This window comes from Mercurialis annua, linkage group LG1-X (genome assembly GCF_937616625.2).
Source record: "Mercurialis annua linkage group LG1-X, ddMerAnnu1.2, whole genome shotgun sequence".
Classification (NCBI taxonomy): domain Eukaryota; kingdom Viridiplantae; phylum Streptophyta; class Magnoliopsida; order Malpighiales; family Euphorbiaceae; genus Mercurialis; species Mercurialis annua.
In genome coordinates, this window is record NC_065570.1 from 12,384,495 (window position 1) to 12,401,971 (window position 17,477).

Consider the following 17,477-nt stretch of genomic DNA (forward strand, 5'->3'; position numbering starts at 1 on the left):
TTTTTTATATATTTAATATAAATGCGTTGTAGGATAATAATTAAGAAAAGTTAGTGCAAATGTGACTTTGTAATTATTCACCTCATTTAATTAAGTTTAGATGCAAAGAAGGTACAAGAATTATTTATCATACAAATAAATTTAGGGTTAATTCTATATAAAATTATCATCTTTACATGTTTTTTCATTTTAATCACGTACTTTTATAAATGTCAAATAAAATCAACATCTTTCATTTTTTTGCAAATCTATCACGTATGAAAATTCCGTGTATATTGACTCGATAACCGGAATCAACAAGAAAAGAGTAAGAGAAATGTATTTTGTATGTTAATAGGGCATTAGTCAGATTAAAACATTTATTTGGAAGAAAAAAGACATCAAATTTTACTCATTGATGATAGATTTGCAAAAAAAAATTGGAAGGTGGTGATTTTATTTGACACTTTTTAAAGGACGTGATTAAAACGAAAAAAGGTGTAAAGGTGGTGATTTTATATGAAATTAATCCATAAATTTATAATGTTAATTGTTAATAGCAACTAATAAAATAAAGGAAATAATATATTATACAATAGGGACCCAAATGAGCAACCAACAAGCACCAAAACAGCAACTGGCGAGCAATTAATAAGCAACAAAACAACAATCAACAAGCAACACAATTACAATCGTTTAACAATGTTATTTTTATTTACCAATGTTTTTATGTTATAAAAAGTGTCTTCATATGAAAATATATTTCATTTTTGAAATGATGAATAAACATATAATTAATCAAAGATGAAACAAATTAAAAATATTAAATTAAAAAGCTAAACTTAAAATGACAAATATATGAATAAAAAAAGGTGTTTAAATTAAAAACATTAAAAGTGAAATTAATAGGTTTGGCTATAGTAGACAAATATCTAAATTAAAAAATTAAAAAAATAAGTGTTAAGTTTTTGAACACAAGTATTTAAAATTAGAAACAAGTGTTTAAATAAAAATAAAAAATATGTGTACAATAATAAAATACAATTACAAACATTAATCATGTAATAATGTATTTAATTTAGACTTGTTAAGAACAAATTCATTTTAATATTTATCATGTTAATAAAAATAAATAAATAAGAAGATAAATAATGAAATTAAAAATAAGAATCAAATAAAAAAAATTAAATAAAAAACAAAATTTACTAATAAGTTAAAGTATAATATATTTATAAAAAAAAGTAATATAGCAAAATAAAAATATGGAATCAGGATTATCAGAGAAATAAGGAAGAAAAGGGGATTAGAACCATATCACAAAAAAGCGTAATTTTGAAAATAATTTTGAAAAAGTACGCACGCTTGTCTACTTAGGTTTAATGAGAGTATGTTTACAAAGACCAACAAAAAAAGAGGTAATGCGCGCAATTTCCTCTATTTTTAATATGTGATGTATTTATAAAAACAAATGGGCTATTTGGGTGATTTGTATGCTTAGCCCTTTTGATTAATGGGAGTTGAGACTGCTAATTTAATTTGGGGGTTTGGCTGTGCACATTAAGTTTCTTTTGGTTGTTTGCCACTTATAATGATCTCAAAGTTATAATGATCCTTAGTGTTTAGTTAATTTTATTCTTTTAAATACTTTTATAACTGAGTTAATATGGCTGTTATGATGTGTGTTGTGATCCTATTTTCTTGTATATTATGTAATAAATAAACACTCAAGACTGTGGCACGTTGCGCCGGTATAACGAAAAAGTTTCACTACAGAATACAATAAAATTTACCGTCCTGTTGAATAAAATTAACATACTGAAAGAAGAAGTTGGTGAAATGACGAATACAATTAGGCGTTTTGAAGCTGCACGAGATAAAGCAGTCATTGCCTTGAGTTACTAGATGAGAATGATAGGCTTTTGAAAGAGAATCAGAAACTCCAAGCTAATTCAAATGGATCTCAAACTTGTTCCAGGTTCACTAAGAAAGCTCTTATGATTTTATTGTGTATTTTTATTCTGTTTGTTTATGTAATATCATCACAAAGGAGCAGAAATGAGCTGCTTTTATTACCTTAGTATGAAAGCTCTGGATTGTATTTTATGTGTTGTAGGTTTTGAAGTAGTGGAGATACTGGACACGGCGAATTTAAGATTATGGCAGATGGTGTCGTCATTCAGCAATGTGATGTTGTATATTTTTGTAGTGCAGTCGGTTATTTTAGTCTAGTTAGTATGGTATCAAGTAGGTTTTTGAATATAACCGGCTGTCGTTGTATTAGGATTGATGTATATTTATGCAATGAGGCAATGACTTCAAACTCTATCGTTTGTAATGTTATTGACAATTAACTACCTGATGAATTAATCGAAGTTATATTTTGGATGTTAGATATTTCAGTCTTTATTCCCAAAATACTTGCCAAAAATTAATGGAACATGCATATACCTATTTAGCTAGAACAACTACTGGAAAATGAGTGGAATGGATTGTGCATACAATTGGTCAAATTATATTTTATTGATTTGTTGAATTACATTTAGTTATTCCCAAATTCAGAACTTATTAGCAGCCAAAGAAATATGGTTTTTGATTCACTATAATTAAACATTATTTAGCAAAATAAATTTTTAATATCAAAATAAAATCAATAAACATAAAAATTAGTAAATATTAAGCAAGGTTTTGTACAAAAACCTTTGCTATATCTATAGCCTTTTAAAGCTAACAAAAGCATGGTGTACAATAACACATAAGCTGTAACCAAAGCTTTACATTAAACTAAATCTCAAAAAAGCAAGGTTTTATGTTATGACTAACAGTGATGTACACTGACATCGACATTAAAAATTTACATTAACCGATCTCCAAAAAAAATAAGGTTTTTACTTCACCTACGCTATTTATGCTCAAAATATACAAAATAGTAGCTCTTGCAAACTCCTATGCTTTCTTCTTGCCTTTTTTGATTGGAAGTAGCTCTTGAGCTTCAGGTTCGCGCTTGAACTCAATGAACACGTTGACAAATCTGAACTTGTATCCCTCATTGAACAACTTCCTAATGCCTCTATCATCCTTCACCATCGTTAACTGTTCGGCTTATAGTACCCGATTCTACCAACATTTGGGTATCCCATATCTCTAAGCGTTTTGCCAATTTTCTCAAATGTCAGATTTTCATCTATATACCAGTAACCTTTTAGAATCTTCCCTTCCATCACAGTTATAGGACCTGTGTCACTGAAACTCCACATCAACATAGACCTGACACAGTCGCCTGCCAACATAAAATTCTAACCTCAAGTATGAAAAAATAGATCAAGGGAAAAAGGACACTAATAACATATCTATAGCTTTCAACAACTGAATATAAAAACCATGTATTATATGAACTTGATTAATCAATTAACACAAAACATGACCAAACAAACAAGGTGCTACATGCTTGCAATTGTTACGAGCTGGAAATATAAACCAACCCCAAAAGCCAACTAAATTCAGATTCAATAAGAATCAAGATCCTTATTTCATGTAAAGATTGAAAAATGACAAATAAAATAGACTGAAAATTGAAATCCTAAGCAGCATTAATAAATACATAGCACTAACCTGCAATTATCATTTTGCAAAAATTTAGAGCCCTAAACTAACAAAGCCCCAAACATTTATTAAGAACCCTAAAAAATCAAACCTGCAACTGTCATTTTCAATATAAGAACCCTAAATTATCAAAGACCTAAAATAATTAATTCAACCCTAAATTACAAAATATTATTAAGAACCCTAAAAAATCGAACTCGCAACTGTCATTTTCAAAAAATGATTAATTCAAAACCCTAAAATTATCACCTTCGAAATCTGGAAAAACATAGAAGCTGCAGTCTTACCTATAACCTTTCGGAAAAATGGGAGGCGCCAACCATGACCTCGTACATTTTCCTTTTCCTTTATCCATTCTCGATAGTGACTTCAACAACCAGATTGCTTCATCTTCGATTATTTCAATGAACGAACGACCCACCAAAGGAAAGATTGAACGAAAACGAAGAGTCTTTTAGGATTTCATAGAAGAACAACGAATAGGCTATGGCTTCAGGGTGAAACGGGATCTGGAGAGTTCATTTTTTGGGTAATTGAACAAAACGCACCGTTTTGTGTAACCAGCCTAACCCAACCGTACGTAGTTGGTCCAGTTCAGCGAGGGCAACATGGTAATTGCAGAGAATATGCTGACATGTCTTTCGCGGTGGCAAAAATCGCGTCCCTTTTTATTTAGGGCACAACTGGAAAAAAAAGGTTAATAATTAGAGTATATTTGGTGGTTTTACAAGGTGAGAGTGCAATTGAATTTGGGTCAAGGATGGGTGATTTCTCAAAGGGTGTTACTATTCGCCGCCCCGTTTTACTTAACACCGCACAGGCCAACGACGTTTCTGCCCCTCTAGCAAAATTTCAAAAAAAAAATTCTCTCAACTCATTCGAACACACTCGAACAAATACGTAAAAAGTCGAGTAAAATGACGGATAACGAGTATAATTCGTCGGGAAACGAGTATCGACGTTCGGCGGCTTTTCCGAGGTAAAAAATAGTTTTTTTAAATTTTTATTTAAATTTTTTTAAGGGGGACGATTGCGTATCACGTCCTCTCCGGGGGACGCCGGAGTCCGGCGTCCTCTCCTCCGGAGGGGACGATTGCGTTTCACGTCCTCTCCGGAGGAGGGGACGCCGGAGTCCGGCGTCCTCTCCTCCGGAGAGGACGTGAAACCCAACGTCCATTCCGGAGGAGTGGGCGCCAATTTTCGGCGTCCCCTCCTCTAGAGAGGACGCTGAACTCCGGCGTCCCCCTTTTCCGGCCGCGACCGAAACGTCGCGGCCGGAAATTAATTTTTAAAAAAAAAAACGTTAAAATGATTTTTTTTAATAATTACAGTGATTTTTTATTGCATATTATTACAATTTTTTATTACATATTATTACGATTTGTTAAACGTAATTATTTATGTTTTGCAGGTTCATTTAGAAGATTATGGCGGTGACGGAATTGATTACAGCGATTGGTTTAAGTCAGACCATGGGTTTGATACTGATGTTGAAGCAATTACTTGGGCTAAGAGTACTGCTATAAGGATTGGATTTGAATTACTCATTTCGTCACATAAGAACGAGGGGAAAAAAAGCTTCTACGATGTGCTCGGGGTCAGCGTTACAGAGGTTCATTCACAGATTCTGATTCATTCGTACGGAAAAATACGAAGACAAAAGCGTGTCAGTGCAGATTTAAAATTATTGTCAAATTAGGAAAGACTGCATGGTTTATACTTACAGATCCTGGTATTTCGAATACACACAACCATGCTTTAGCTGTGTATCCTGAAGGATACCGTCAAATGAGTGGGCTGAGTGGCGAGGCGAAAGAAATTGTGCGAGATATGAGTGCGGCACAAGCGAAGCCGTGTTCTATTATGGCAGCTTTAAAAGAAAAAGTACCATCTGACAACCCTACAATAAGGCAAGTGTACAACTATAGAGAGAATTTGAGAAAGTCTAGCTTTGAGGATAGAGATGTGGTTGCGCAATTTTATCACATGGCTCAGCAAAATGATTATGTACACTGGACTCTTGCTGAGGAGGATACAGGTGTGGTGACCCATATTTTCATGGCTCATCCTGATTCAGTGAGACTACTTCGTACGTACTATTGGATCATCGGCATGGACTCCACGTACAAGACGAACAAGTACAAGCTGCCTTTTTTTGAGATTATTGGAATGACTCCTTGCAACAAGAACTTCATAATTGCATATGCAATTATGAAGGATGAGACTGAAGGGAGCTACAGATGGGTATTGGAGAGACTGAGGTATTTGATTATAATTATGTTATTTAATATTTTAATGATATTCAAATTCAAATTACTTATTAAATCATCGGGCAATTATGCAGGTGCTTGATTGGGGAACATATTCATCCGAGCGCTATTCTTATTGATCGACAATTGGGGCTTATCAGACCAGTGTCAGAGGTTTTCCCACGTTCTTCTCATCTACTATGTACGTGGCACATAAATAAGGATGTAGAAGATAGAGTGTACAGAATCAGTGGGAAAAACCAAGAATTTGCTGAAATTTTCAAGAATAGTACCTCGAAGAAAATTATCAAAGCGCCAACTTTTGATCAATATAACATAGTTGTGGAACACTTCAGAGATCGGTTTAAAGGTTTTCCAGGATTGATACAGTACATTGAGGGGACTTGGCTGGGACACAGAGAGAAGTTTGTATCTTGCTGGACGGACTTAGTCCTACATTTTGGAAACACCACCACATGTAGAGTCGAGAGCGCACATGCTCAGCTTAAGCAGTGGCTCAACTCTTGTATTGGTGCTCTGGCCACAGTCTGGACGAAGGTCGACAAAGTTATACAGTCGCAGCTGACAGATATCCAGTAATATTCTTGTCGAGTAATATTAGTACTTATATAAATTATGTTGTCATTATTAATAATATAAATGTTTTGCATATTTGCAGCAAAACACTTGAGGACTCCAGACGGACTATTGGCGTCCATCGACGCGGTTTTCCATTTGATAAGCTCTCATGCAGAGTGTCGCATTACTGTCTGGATTTAATATCGAAAGAACTAAGGCGTATGCGAGAATTGAGTACCGATGTCTATGATCATTGTGGTTGTGTGGTTAGATCAACACATCAGATCCCTTGTGCATGTGAGCTGCGAGCGGTGGTCGATTCAGGTATCACGCACCACTTTTATTGAATACTAATATTAAAAATAATAATATTGTTATTGAAAGCTAATATGTGTTATTTGCAGGTAACCCGATCAGCCTTGACAGTATTCACCCGTTTTGGACGAGACTTGTTATTCTCGGCGATGGGTTGGACACATCTGCGCAAGCCGATTTTGCTGGTTTTCAGTCTGAGGAACATCAGTATTTTCACGAGGTCGCCGAGGAGGTCATAACTAAGGATCCTTCAGTGTTGCGTGATATTTCTCGTATTGTTCGAGAGCGACTTCACCCCAAAGACTTAGGCTACATGGAACCAGAAGTGAAAACAAATGTCAGAGGTCGATCAAAGGGGAGCAAATCAACGAAGCGGGATCCAAGTCGTCATAAATACAAGGACCGTGTACGTGGTCGTCCTAAATCTTCCCAAAGTCAGAAAAATCGTGCATCCGCGTCAGGTAAATTATCATCCACTAATATTCATTATGTACGTTTACTCTAGTAGTATCCTTGTTATTTATAATAATATTGTTTTTATTTCCCGCAGCTGGTTTGCAAAATACGGAGGTTATTCCAGGATTCCTTTTACCATTCGTTGACGAGCTTGTGGACGTGCGTGGAGACGGAAACTGTGGATTTCACGTGGTGGCAGACTACATCTATGGTGACGAGGAGATGTGGGGAATGACTAGAATGAACATTGCAAACGGACTCTCCGCCCACCCTTATCGATACGAGGGTATTTGCATTGATGGGTTGCAAGCGGCCATTACACGTATTAGTTGGGAAGGGGGAGAGTGTGGCCCTCGCTACTGGATGCAGGTATTTAATTGAATTATATAAACTTATCACGAAGTTATTATATTTTTCTAAAAAATGATATTTATATTCTGACTTATTAAATGGATGCAGGTATTGGATGACTTGTTCCCTATTGCCACTATCTTCAATGCAGCTGTTATTTACATACAAGGCGGGACGCTAAAATAGACGCGGTTCTCTTCCTTTACTGTTCTGCCTTTGCATTCCTCTGAGGTTCACTCACGACCATCGAAGGAGATAGTGATATTGTATATTAGTGGACGCACTCACTTTGTTAGGTTGAATTTACAGGATAATTTCCCTGTCCCACCAATTCCCACCTTGTGGTTCCAGCACAGGGACCATACTGTTCATTCTTGGCATACTTTATATGCTAATAGGAGAGAGCAATAGGATAGTTTGATAGGTATGACAGATTGAGTTGATTGTAAAATGTTTATTCGGTAATTATGCTGACTGTGTGTTTTATTATTATACGTGTAATATTTTTGAAACCCACAACATATCTAACAAATTAAAATGTTCATGAAATTGCATAAAAATAGAAACGTACATAATATTTAATAAATTCTCTAGAAACTCGCGTCTAAAAAAAACAAGTTCATAATCAGAAAAAAAAGTACTAATAATATAAACATACAACATATACTAACAGCACTCAGTCAGCACTACGCCAGGCGGCAATGACTCTCTCCAAAGTAGTGTTGGCCTCCTCCGTCTCAGTCTCCAACTCCGGAATGCCGTCAAATTCGCAGTGCTGTCTATGTTGGGCGGTAATCGTGCTGACTTTTCCGATGAAATGCTCGAACTCGGTGGTCACCAGCGTCATCCACTGTAATATCATAAATAGACAAGTTAATTCAATATGTTAAATATATGTAATATTCACTAAATTATAAAATGAAAACTTACATAATCGTTGTTGCTGCGGGGAGGATGTGTTCGTGGAAGATCTCTGCCAGGAAGGACACGGGAATGCGAATGCCGCTCGAACCAGTCCAGGTACGCTTGATGCCATCCTCCAGCAATAACATGGGCTTCCTCAAATCCCATTAACGCCAGCTTGTACATGGTCGGAAAAGCGTTCCACATGTCAACCGCAATCGTCACACTCATGTCCACAGAGTACTTGAGTGACTTCCAGGACCTAACAGCCCTTATTGGCCGACAAATTGGTAGAGGTACAGTCTGCACATAACCCAGCTGTCGCAGCACCCTAGAAGGCATGTATGGCTCGAAAATGTCCCGGTACGCTATCCACCCATAATATGCAGTGTGCTTTACGCTGGCAGCAGGCTCGCCGCCAAAAGGGAGCCATGTGATCTGTTATCACAAGACCAAAATTAAAATATAGCGATCGTAATAAAATCAAATTTAACTAATAAATTAACAAATTTACATACCTCCTCAGCAGTCAGCAGGTCCAAACGAGCTCGCAAGGACCGAAGTCGGGTGGCTGAACACTCTGACGCAGTAGCACTCCAGCTAGAAGCTCGAGGATGATAAGACTCAATCAACAGCCGCTCTCGCTGGGGCCGAAAGCATGGAAAGTACTCATAAATCCATGTCTGCAGCAGTGTCAGACACCCAGTCAAACCCGAGCAGTCTCCTCTTGATGAGATTCCAAGCTGCCGATAGAGATAAGCAAGTGTAGCTGAGCCCCAGGAAACTGTACTCGTATCTGTGACTCCATCCCGCACCTTCCATATGGTTGCAGGTCTAATCCGATGGCCACTCTTGTCAGTGAATAAAGTGCAACCTAACGTCAACCAGATCCAGGCTATCGCCTCCACCTCTGCAGTACGGCCATGCCTACATAAGCTGATGATCGACTCAATCAGCACACCTCCCTGGGCAAAATGCTTGGTCGTCTTACTCACCAGATCCTCTGGTGAAATACCTAAAATCTGTACGCAGTAAGCCATCAGCTGAGCCTTATTCGGCTGACCTGAAAACATAATTTTGCAATTTAAATTAATATCACGCAATAGGTACATTAAATTTCTAGAAACAATTGGGCAGCACTTCCCCTAAAAATGAGCATCACCCATTTTCCAGGGAAGTCCTGCAAAGAAATTACAATTCACAAACCAAAACACAATCCACATTAAACAACTAATTTGTCTAAATATTTTATTAAATAACCTAAAACAATTAACTTATCCTAAATAACATTAAATTTACCTAAAATAATAATGAGACCTAATTAAACAATTATTAAACCTAATAAAATACAAAATCTCAAATTAAATATTTTAATAATAAATTTTAATTTTAACGCAAAATTTAAATGTGAAAAATATAATAGAATATTGCACCTGAAACCATAACTCCACCAACTGGAATGCGAAGAATATGCCACACGTACGTCATGTAATGTGATGATCATCTCCCCGAATGGCATGTGAAAAGAGTTTGTATCTGGCTGCCATCGCTCCACAAATGCAGAAAGGAGCGGGATATCCAGATGATCAAACATGATAAACGGGAGATGTGATAACTCACTCCCTTCTATCAGCACCTTAACCTCCTCTGAGGCCGTCTCATACCACTGTCTCAGCTTCCGAAGAGCTCCATGTCTAGTCTGACACTTCAGCACGCCTCTGTCCACCCCATCCCATAGCCGAGAAGCGACATGTCCGAGAAAACTAGAAATAACAGTGTCATCCTCGGGTCCACCAGGTACTGGACCAGTAACGGTCCACACGTCAACCACTTCGGGTCGTCTGTTCGACCCTGAAAGTAACATTAAACATAATTAAATTACATTTAATTTTTTTAACAACATTATTAAATTAATCAAAATCATTTAATTATATTTACCTGATGACGAGTCGCCAACGAACCGACCACCTGCACCCTTCTTCCGTTTAGAAATGTAAATTTTTTCACTTGGCTCGTCCTCTGAGCTCTCAAAATCATCAGACTCTCTAAGATCATCAAGAGACATGTGTCTGTTATCGGAGAAGTATGCGTCGGTTGCGTCGATTGTTTCTTCCGTCGAGCTGAGGCAGAAACTTTACGCGTAGTAACGTGACGGGCTCCCGGCCCCCCTAATTCTGGGGCCAAAAACGACTTCCCCCTACTCTATCCGCCCTGCAATTATAAAAATTTAAATATAAATTATAGAAATAATATATAATATATATCAAATCGAATAAATTTCTAAAATTATTTAACTTATTTTAAATAATTATTTATTTTATAACTTTTTTTAAAATAAAAATAATTATTAATTTTATATTTTTTTTTTAAAAATATATAATTTCCGGCTGCGACTTTTCAGTCGCAGCCGGAAAAGCTGTCGTCCGGCGTCCCTTCCGGAGGAGGGGACGCCGGACTTGTTCGTCCCCTCCGGAAGAGGGGACGAACGGCGTCCCCTCCGGAAGAAGGGATGAACGGTGTCCCCTCCGAAAGAGGGGACGTGGATTTCCCACGTCCCTCTGCCGGAGGGGACGCCGCACGTTCCCTCCGAAAGGGGGAACGTGGGAAATCCACGTTCCCTCTTCCGGAGGGAACGTGCGATTTCACGTCCCCTCCGGAATAGGGGACGCCGTTTTCCGGCATCCCCTCCTCCGGAGGGGACGTGAAATCGCAACGTCTATTTTAAAACCGATTTAAAAAAAATAAATTCGAAATTGAAAAAAAAAATTACCAGGGGTTGTCGATTTTCATCATTCGGAATCCGACATTTTCGTAAAATATGAATTTGAATATGGTTGAATAAGTTGAGAGGATTTAGGTTTTTTGTTTATGATTTGGTTTTCTATTAAAAAAGTGAAAAGAGTAAAAATGTAATGTGTCTGTGCGGTGCTAAGTAAAAAGAGGCGGTGTTTAACAATCGAGTTTCTCAAATGATTAGCTTTTATTAAATATGAAATATTATCTTTTATTGTAGCGTACCCACATCTACTAAATTTATTGTCTTATTCCTTTATATTTAATTCTATTTATGTTAAATTATGTCAATCCAATGTTTTTATTTTGTTTTTTTTTCTATGCTAATTTTTATATTTATTATAAATATTTATGATTCTTTATTATTTTATTTGTCAATTAGTATTATCATTGATTATATTCATTTTCTCTTTATTTGCACTTTTGTTTGTTAATAATTCTTTCTAATCTTCTTTATTTTAATATCTATTTTTCAAATATATTTTATAAAGTTAATTTTTATATAAAAATATTAAAGAAATTCGCTTGGATAAGGTCAAATTAACTAAATTATTATATAATTTATTAATAATTATAAAATTTATCATGTTATAACTAAACACTTAGTATTGTTATTTTTTTTTATATATTTGGACATTTGTTATATAATTTTAGACACATATTTTTAATAGTTATATAATTATTCTTTCAAATTGTTTTTTAATTTTAGACACCTGTTTTTTATAGTTAAATCTTATCGTTGAAGGTTAAATTCCGATGGGACTAATTTTAAGAACAACAAATCTAACGGATCTGCTAAATATGGAGACTCCTTGGAGAAAAATATAGAAACCCAGAAAACCAGAAGAACACCACCCGGAATAATGATTATGGAGAAAAAAAATCAAGAAAATAAAAGGAACACCAGTCGAAAAAATAGAGAACAAAGAAGAAATCCATAAAATCAAAGGAACACCACCTGGAATAATGAAGATAGAGAAAGAAATCAAACAAATGAAGGGAACACAACCTGAAATAATGGAAAGAAAAACAACGCAAAGAATGAAGGAGACAACATCAGGCGAAACGAAAAAATAGATGAAAAAAAGAATCATATAAGGAGTAAAAGAGCGGAGAAAAGACCGCAAAAATTGCAATCAAGAAGAGCAAAAAAAAAACAAAAAGAAGACGACGGAGAGTCCTTAGAGTCTGTATCCATAAACAAAAGGACATATGTAGTTGAAGATGATTTGGAGGAGAAAATAGCAAAACTTCTGAAAAAACTAAAGGCAAAAGAACTTGACCTAGACAATTTAAAACTGAAGGGCTCGTCCCTATCAGCCAAACTAATGAAGGAGAGACTCTACAAAGTAATGTGGAAAGGTTTAACAAAAAAACCATGAAAATTGATAATTTAAATATGGACATAGAAAATTGAAACTCTTCAATAAGAGATTAGATTCGATAAATTAGTGGATAAAATATTCAGATTTGATAGGTATGTCCAAAAAATATTTTGAGTTAGAGGGGAGAGCCTTACAAGACAAGGAGGAGAAGGCCAAATAATAAAAAAGCCTAAAGAGAAACAAAAATTTAAAAAAAAAAAAGATGAGCCATATGTAAGAGGACACTAGGAGGTTCACCACATACAACAAATATGAAAGAAAATTCATAAGTAACAGCAGAAAAAGAGTCTCATCATTTCATTATTTAGATATGATGAAACGTGATAAGTTTGTAACCTAATAAGACTATCCAAAAAAATAAGCAGAAGGCTTAACTAAGAAGGGGGCTCAGCCTAATAAGCCTCGGCCAAAATAAATTAGATAAAGAAGACTTATCCAAAAAATAATTTTCCAAAATGAAAAATGAGATAGGTTCTCCCAAATTTTGAAATTAAATTCCTAAAAGGGAAAAAAGATAGGTTTTTCCGAACTTTTAATATAAATCTAAGAGGGAAAAAGAGATAAATTCTCTCGAATCTTGAAATTAAAACTCTAAGAAGGAAAAAAGTGGTAGGTTTTTTCGAACTTTAAATAAAAACCATAAAAGGAAAAAAGAGATAAGTTCTTCCGAATTTTATATAAAAAACCCAAGAGGAAGAAAGATATAAACTCTCTCGAACCTTAAATAAAACCCCCAAAAAGGAAATAAAAGGTTTGGATTATCCTTAATAATTCTAGAGTTTAAATTAACTCTAAGGAACTTGCCCAAAAAAAAGAATAAAAATTTAGATTAACCTTAAAATCTAATAGTTTAGATTAATTCTAAGAGATTCTGCAATAAACAGGAATTTTGATGTTCAGAAGCTAAGTGATGAGTCTCATTTTGAATCGTCAAAATGAGGGAAATAAAGAATTTATCGAATAAATTAATTAAATAAAAGAAAATCCGAATAGGTCGATATTGGAATTTTAAAAAGAATAATTTCAAAATTATAATTTCATAAAAAATAGAAATGGACTTAAAAGGAGTTTATAGAAAAATGGATAAAAATGCACTTAAGTCTAAAAATGGGAAAATAATGATTTCATTCCCGAAACATATAATTAAAATAAATTATTGACGGGAATTAGTATTCAAGAATATAATATGGATTAGTTGGATATCAACAATTATCAAAGCGAAATTTGGACGGAAAAGTGGAAAAATAAGCGTTTTAACTCAAATTAGAATTTGAGCGTGTTTATCCGAAAACGGCTAAAATAAATTATTAGAAAGAAATTATGAGATGTCAAGGTGATATTATTTTTTTGGATAATAAATAATACAAAAATTATTGAGGTTAATAAATCGGATAATTGATCAACAAAATTAGGTGAAATATAAGTTATAAATTAAAGCGAATTGAGCCGATTTTTTTAAAGATCAAAAAGGACCTTTAGCCAAACACATTAAAACCAAATGAATGTGATATTAATTCATAAGAATTCATTCTCAGTTGAAGCAAAGAAACTCGTAGCTCTTCTTCCCTAAATTCAAAATTTAACAAACCTTTAAACCACCATAACTTTCTCAATTTTCATCCAGATTGAGCGATTCTTGCGGTTACGGAACGGGCGGAGAATCCTCTACACATATATCTCTGAATTCAAGGTAATAAGCTCATTCATCCATACCAATTTATGAACAACTCCATTGACTCTATTTTACCAAACATAAGGCAAAGTCAATTACTCACGTATCGATAAAAACAACAACACATGTCCAATATAACATGCCACAAAACATTTTAATTATACAACCAGGCCCAAAAGCTCACTACCGACAAAATCTGCCACTTTCATAAGGGCTTCCGGCTTCTTCTGAACGCGGAATTGACCGCGGTTTAAGTCAGTAAATCTGTATCGACGAGACCAAGAAATTTTTTGTTCTGCCCGAGTTTCGGTTCCGACCACACCGATGGTCAAATCGCATCGAGTATCAGGCACTCCGGTTTATAAAGTTAAAGTGTATATTTAACCTTATATGTTTAATACACTGTGTAATGTGTATGTTGATAATGTTTAAAACACTTTCCAAAAGCATGAAAAATCCAAATATTAACAGGCCAAAGGACTAACCACGTTAACTTAGTAAATCAAATCCAGCAAATCAAATAGACATCTTAGGATTGCTATGAAAAATTTAAATAAAGGTTGTATAGGTTATTTAAGATGACTACATAATAAAATCAATCACACTTAGACATCCAGTTAGGCTTTGTGTATGTAAAACAATCCAAACCAGCCATTATTTGATTATTTGATAGAAACCGCCAGGTTTAGATGTATGCTTAAGGGTAAGTATTATTTGCCTCACATGCCAGTCCAGATCGAGTCATATGTGAATCTGCGTGTTTTCTACTTTCAGACTTGTTTATATTTTGAGCATTATATCCTATTGCCTGCTTTTGAATATTAAAATGAGATAATCGAATATGTCCAGCAAATAAACCAGTAGCTGATAAACCAAGTAGACGAGTCTCGAGGAGGTCCACAAACTCAGATTTTTGGTCAGATGCACAATAATATTACCCATATGCGAGTAAGGTTATCTACTTGGTATAAAAGGCATTTTTTAGTTGAATTAGGTGGCTTTAACATCCTGTAATTTTAAGGGATAAAATATTGCCACGTATCTAATATTTTTTTAGACGGGATTTTATAAATTAGATTTAAAGATAAATGTAATTTACAAGTGTCCTAAAAATATATTGTGCCTATAGGATTTAAAATTTAAATTTGAATATTTATATACTTAGTGGGGCTAAGGAGAATTTATGAATTGGGTGCAAAATAATTTATAAGTTTCGAGCAAATAATTTTGTTGCCAATAGCGAAATATTTTAAAAAGGTTATTGTGAAAATTTGATAAAATTTGGAAGTAGAAATCTTATTAAGCGCGGTAAATATAAACCTAATAAATTAAAAATGATTTATTAAAAATAAAATATAAGTCGGATGCGAATAAAAATTATATGTTTATTCGTTTTATATTTTATGGGATTTTTGGGTAAAATTTCACGAAATTCGGAAGTCGTTTCCGTTTGAGTTACAGACGACTAATTAAGAAGTTGGCTTAAAGTGCATGATTGAGTTAATACTAAACTGCACTTCAACCATTAACTATATATATATGTTTCATTATGAATAAGAAATGGACACATAAGCCATTTTTTCACCTGTCTAAGAAAAAGTGAGTTGCTTAGCACCCCAGAGGTGTGCGAGTTAGGGTTTCGATCTGGTTTCGATCGTTTTTTGTTTCTAGCTCTGTTTTTTTGATGATTACTCAAGTAATCGAGGTATTAAACCCGTATTAAACGTTTATTTCGATAAATTTTGAATATGTATTCGTTTAAAAATGGTCACCGATTCGAACAATCAATTTAAATTTCCAAATTGAGTTTGGATTGTGTAGATGTCTTTGTGGATATTAGAAATCATGTTTGCAGCGTTCCGAGCACTTCGGAATACCCCGAAAATCGGATTTTCAGGGGGCTGGAAATCATGGTTGCCCGAACGTGCAGCAAAGAGCTTCACGAACATGCATTTCGAGGGCTTTTGCCCTACTCGTTTGACGTAGTTTCGTCGAACCAAAAGTGTTTAAAAACGATGTTTGTTTTTATAGTAAAATGAAAAGAATTTTAAACCTACGCATAAATACTTTTAAAAGTAAGTTAAATATCTAAAAAGGACTTTTAAGGTGAATTGTTTTGGCAATTAAGTCGATACTATTATACGATTATGAATTGTTTTGGCAATTAATTCGATACTATTATTTAAGTCGATACTATTAAATAATTTAAATTTGGTATTTTGATACCTAAATAGGACTTTTAAGGTGAAGTCTGAACATTGTTTCGATGTGAAAACGGTCCAAACGTTTTAAAAAGAAAGAGATCATAAGTGCTATGTGTTATATGCTAGTTTAAGCCTAGGTTCTCGGAGATGTTTCTACCAGAGATGAGTATTAATGTGTTTGTCTGTTTTGTGTGTGTTGAGTCGACCAGCTATCAAGCATTCAGGTCAGGACTCAGGGGAGTCTGTCACACATATGACAGAGTTATGTAGTAATTTAGCAGTATTGTGAGTTTATACGTTTACTTTTGAATATCACTATTCAACTGTTTTAAAACCATAATCGCAGTAGTATAAACTTAGCCAAGAGAGATCCATTGAAACGAGCTACCTATTGGGCCCCAATAGGGTTGCGTGATCAGCGGCACTGATTTTAAATGTACTTTTGTCGAGGTATAAATGTATGTCTGTCGTTGTTAACACATTAGGAAAGTGGATGCGCTAATTTAATGAGTAAATCATGATATGGTAGTAATACAATTACAGTCGCAGGTCAAACTGCGATGGTAGTTTCATGATTACTGTCCAGGTACAAAAATACAGAATTTGACGGTAGTGATTCAATTCAAGGTCTCTATTCTGTAGTCTGTAAGCTCGTGATGTGAGTATGTTTGTTAGGACATTTGTGGATTAGGTTTTCATATGAATCGAAAATTGGTAATATTTTATATATATAACTGATTTATATATATTATGCGATTTTGGTATTTATATGTAAACTGTTACTCACTCAGAAATATTTATATTTTTTACCCGGCTGTTGTTTCTCTTTTTTAAGGTGATTAGCTTTGTAGTCAATCGAACTTCCATGTTCCTGCTTCAGGAAAGCTCTTCTTTTCGGTATTGCACATATGGTTCTGTACTCTTAGAATGATGCAATAGTATAAGTGTGATATGCCAGCAGCCGTGTCACTAGTCCTTTGTTCATGTACTC

The 17,477-nt window shown here is 34.7% G+C and overlaps 2 protein-coding genes across 2 annotated transcripts; one reads left to right on the plus strand and one right to left on the minus strand.

Annotated features, from left to right (window-relative positions):
* The first annotated feature begins 6,486 nt into the window (after nucleotides 1-6,486).
* On the plus strand, nucleotides 6,487-7,935 carry LOC126664625 (uncharacterized). The gene is made up of 4 exons (XM_050357123.1): nucleotides 6,487-6,731; nucleotides 6,812-7,183; nucleotides 7,273-7,547; nucleotides 7,638-7,935. The coding sequence occupies exons 1-4, from the start codon at nucleotides 6,629-6,631 to the stop codon at nucleotides 7,713-7,715; spliced, it is 828 nt and encodes a 275-aa protein (XP_050213080.1). The 5' UTR covers nucleotides 6,487-6,628; the 3' UTR covers nucleotides 7,716-7,935.
* Nucleotides 7,936-8,205: 270 nt separating this feature from the next.
* Nucleotides 8,206-10,497, minus strand: LOC126664633 (protein MAIN-LIKE 1-like). Its single transcript, XM_050357135.1, has 5 exons — nucleotides 10,371-10,497; nucleotides 9,888-10,283; nucleotides 8,951-9,495; nucleotides 8,460-8,870; nucleotides 8,206-8,379 (listed from the first exon to the last, which is right to left on the minus strand). Exons 1-5 carry the CDS (start codon nucleotides 10,495-10,497, stop codon nucleotides 8,206-8,208), a joined length of 1,653 nt encoding a protein of 550 aa, XP_050213092.1.
* Nucleotides 10,498-17,477: the final 6,980 nt, after the last annotated feature.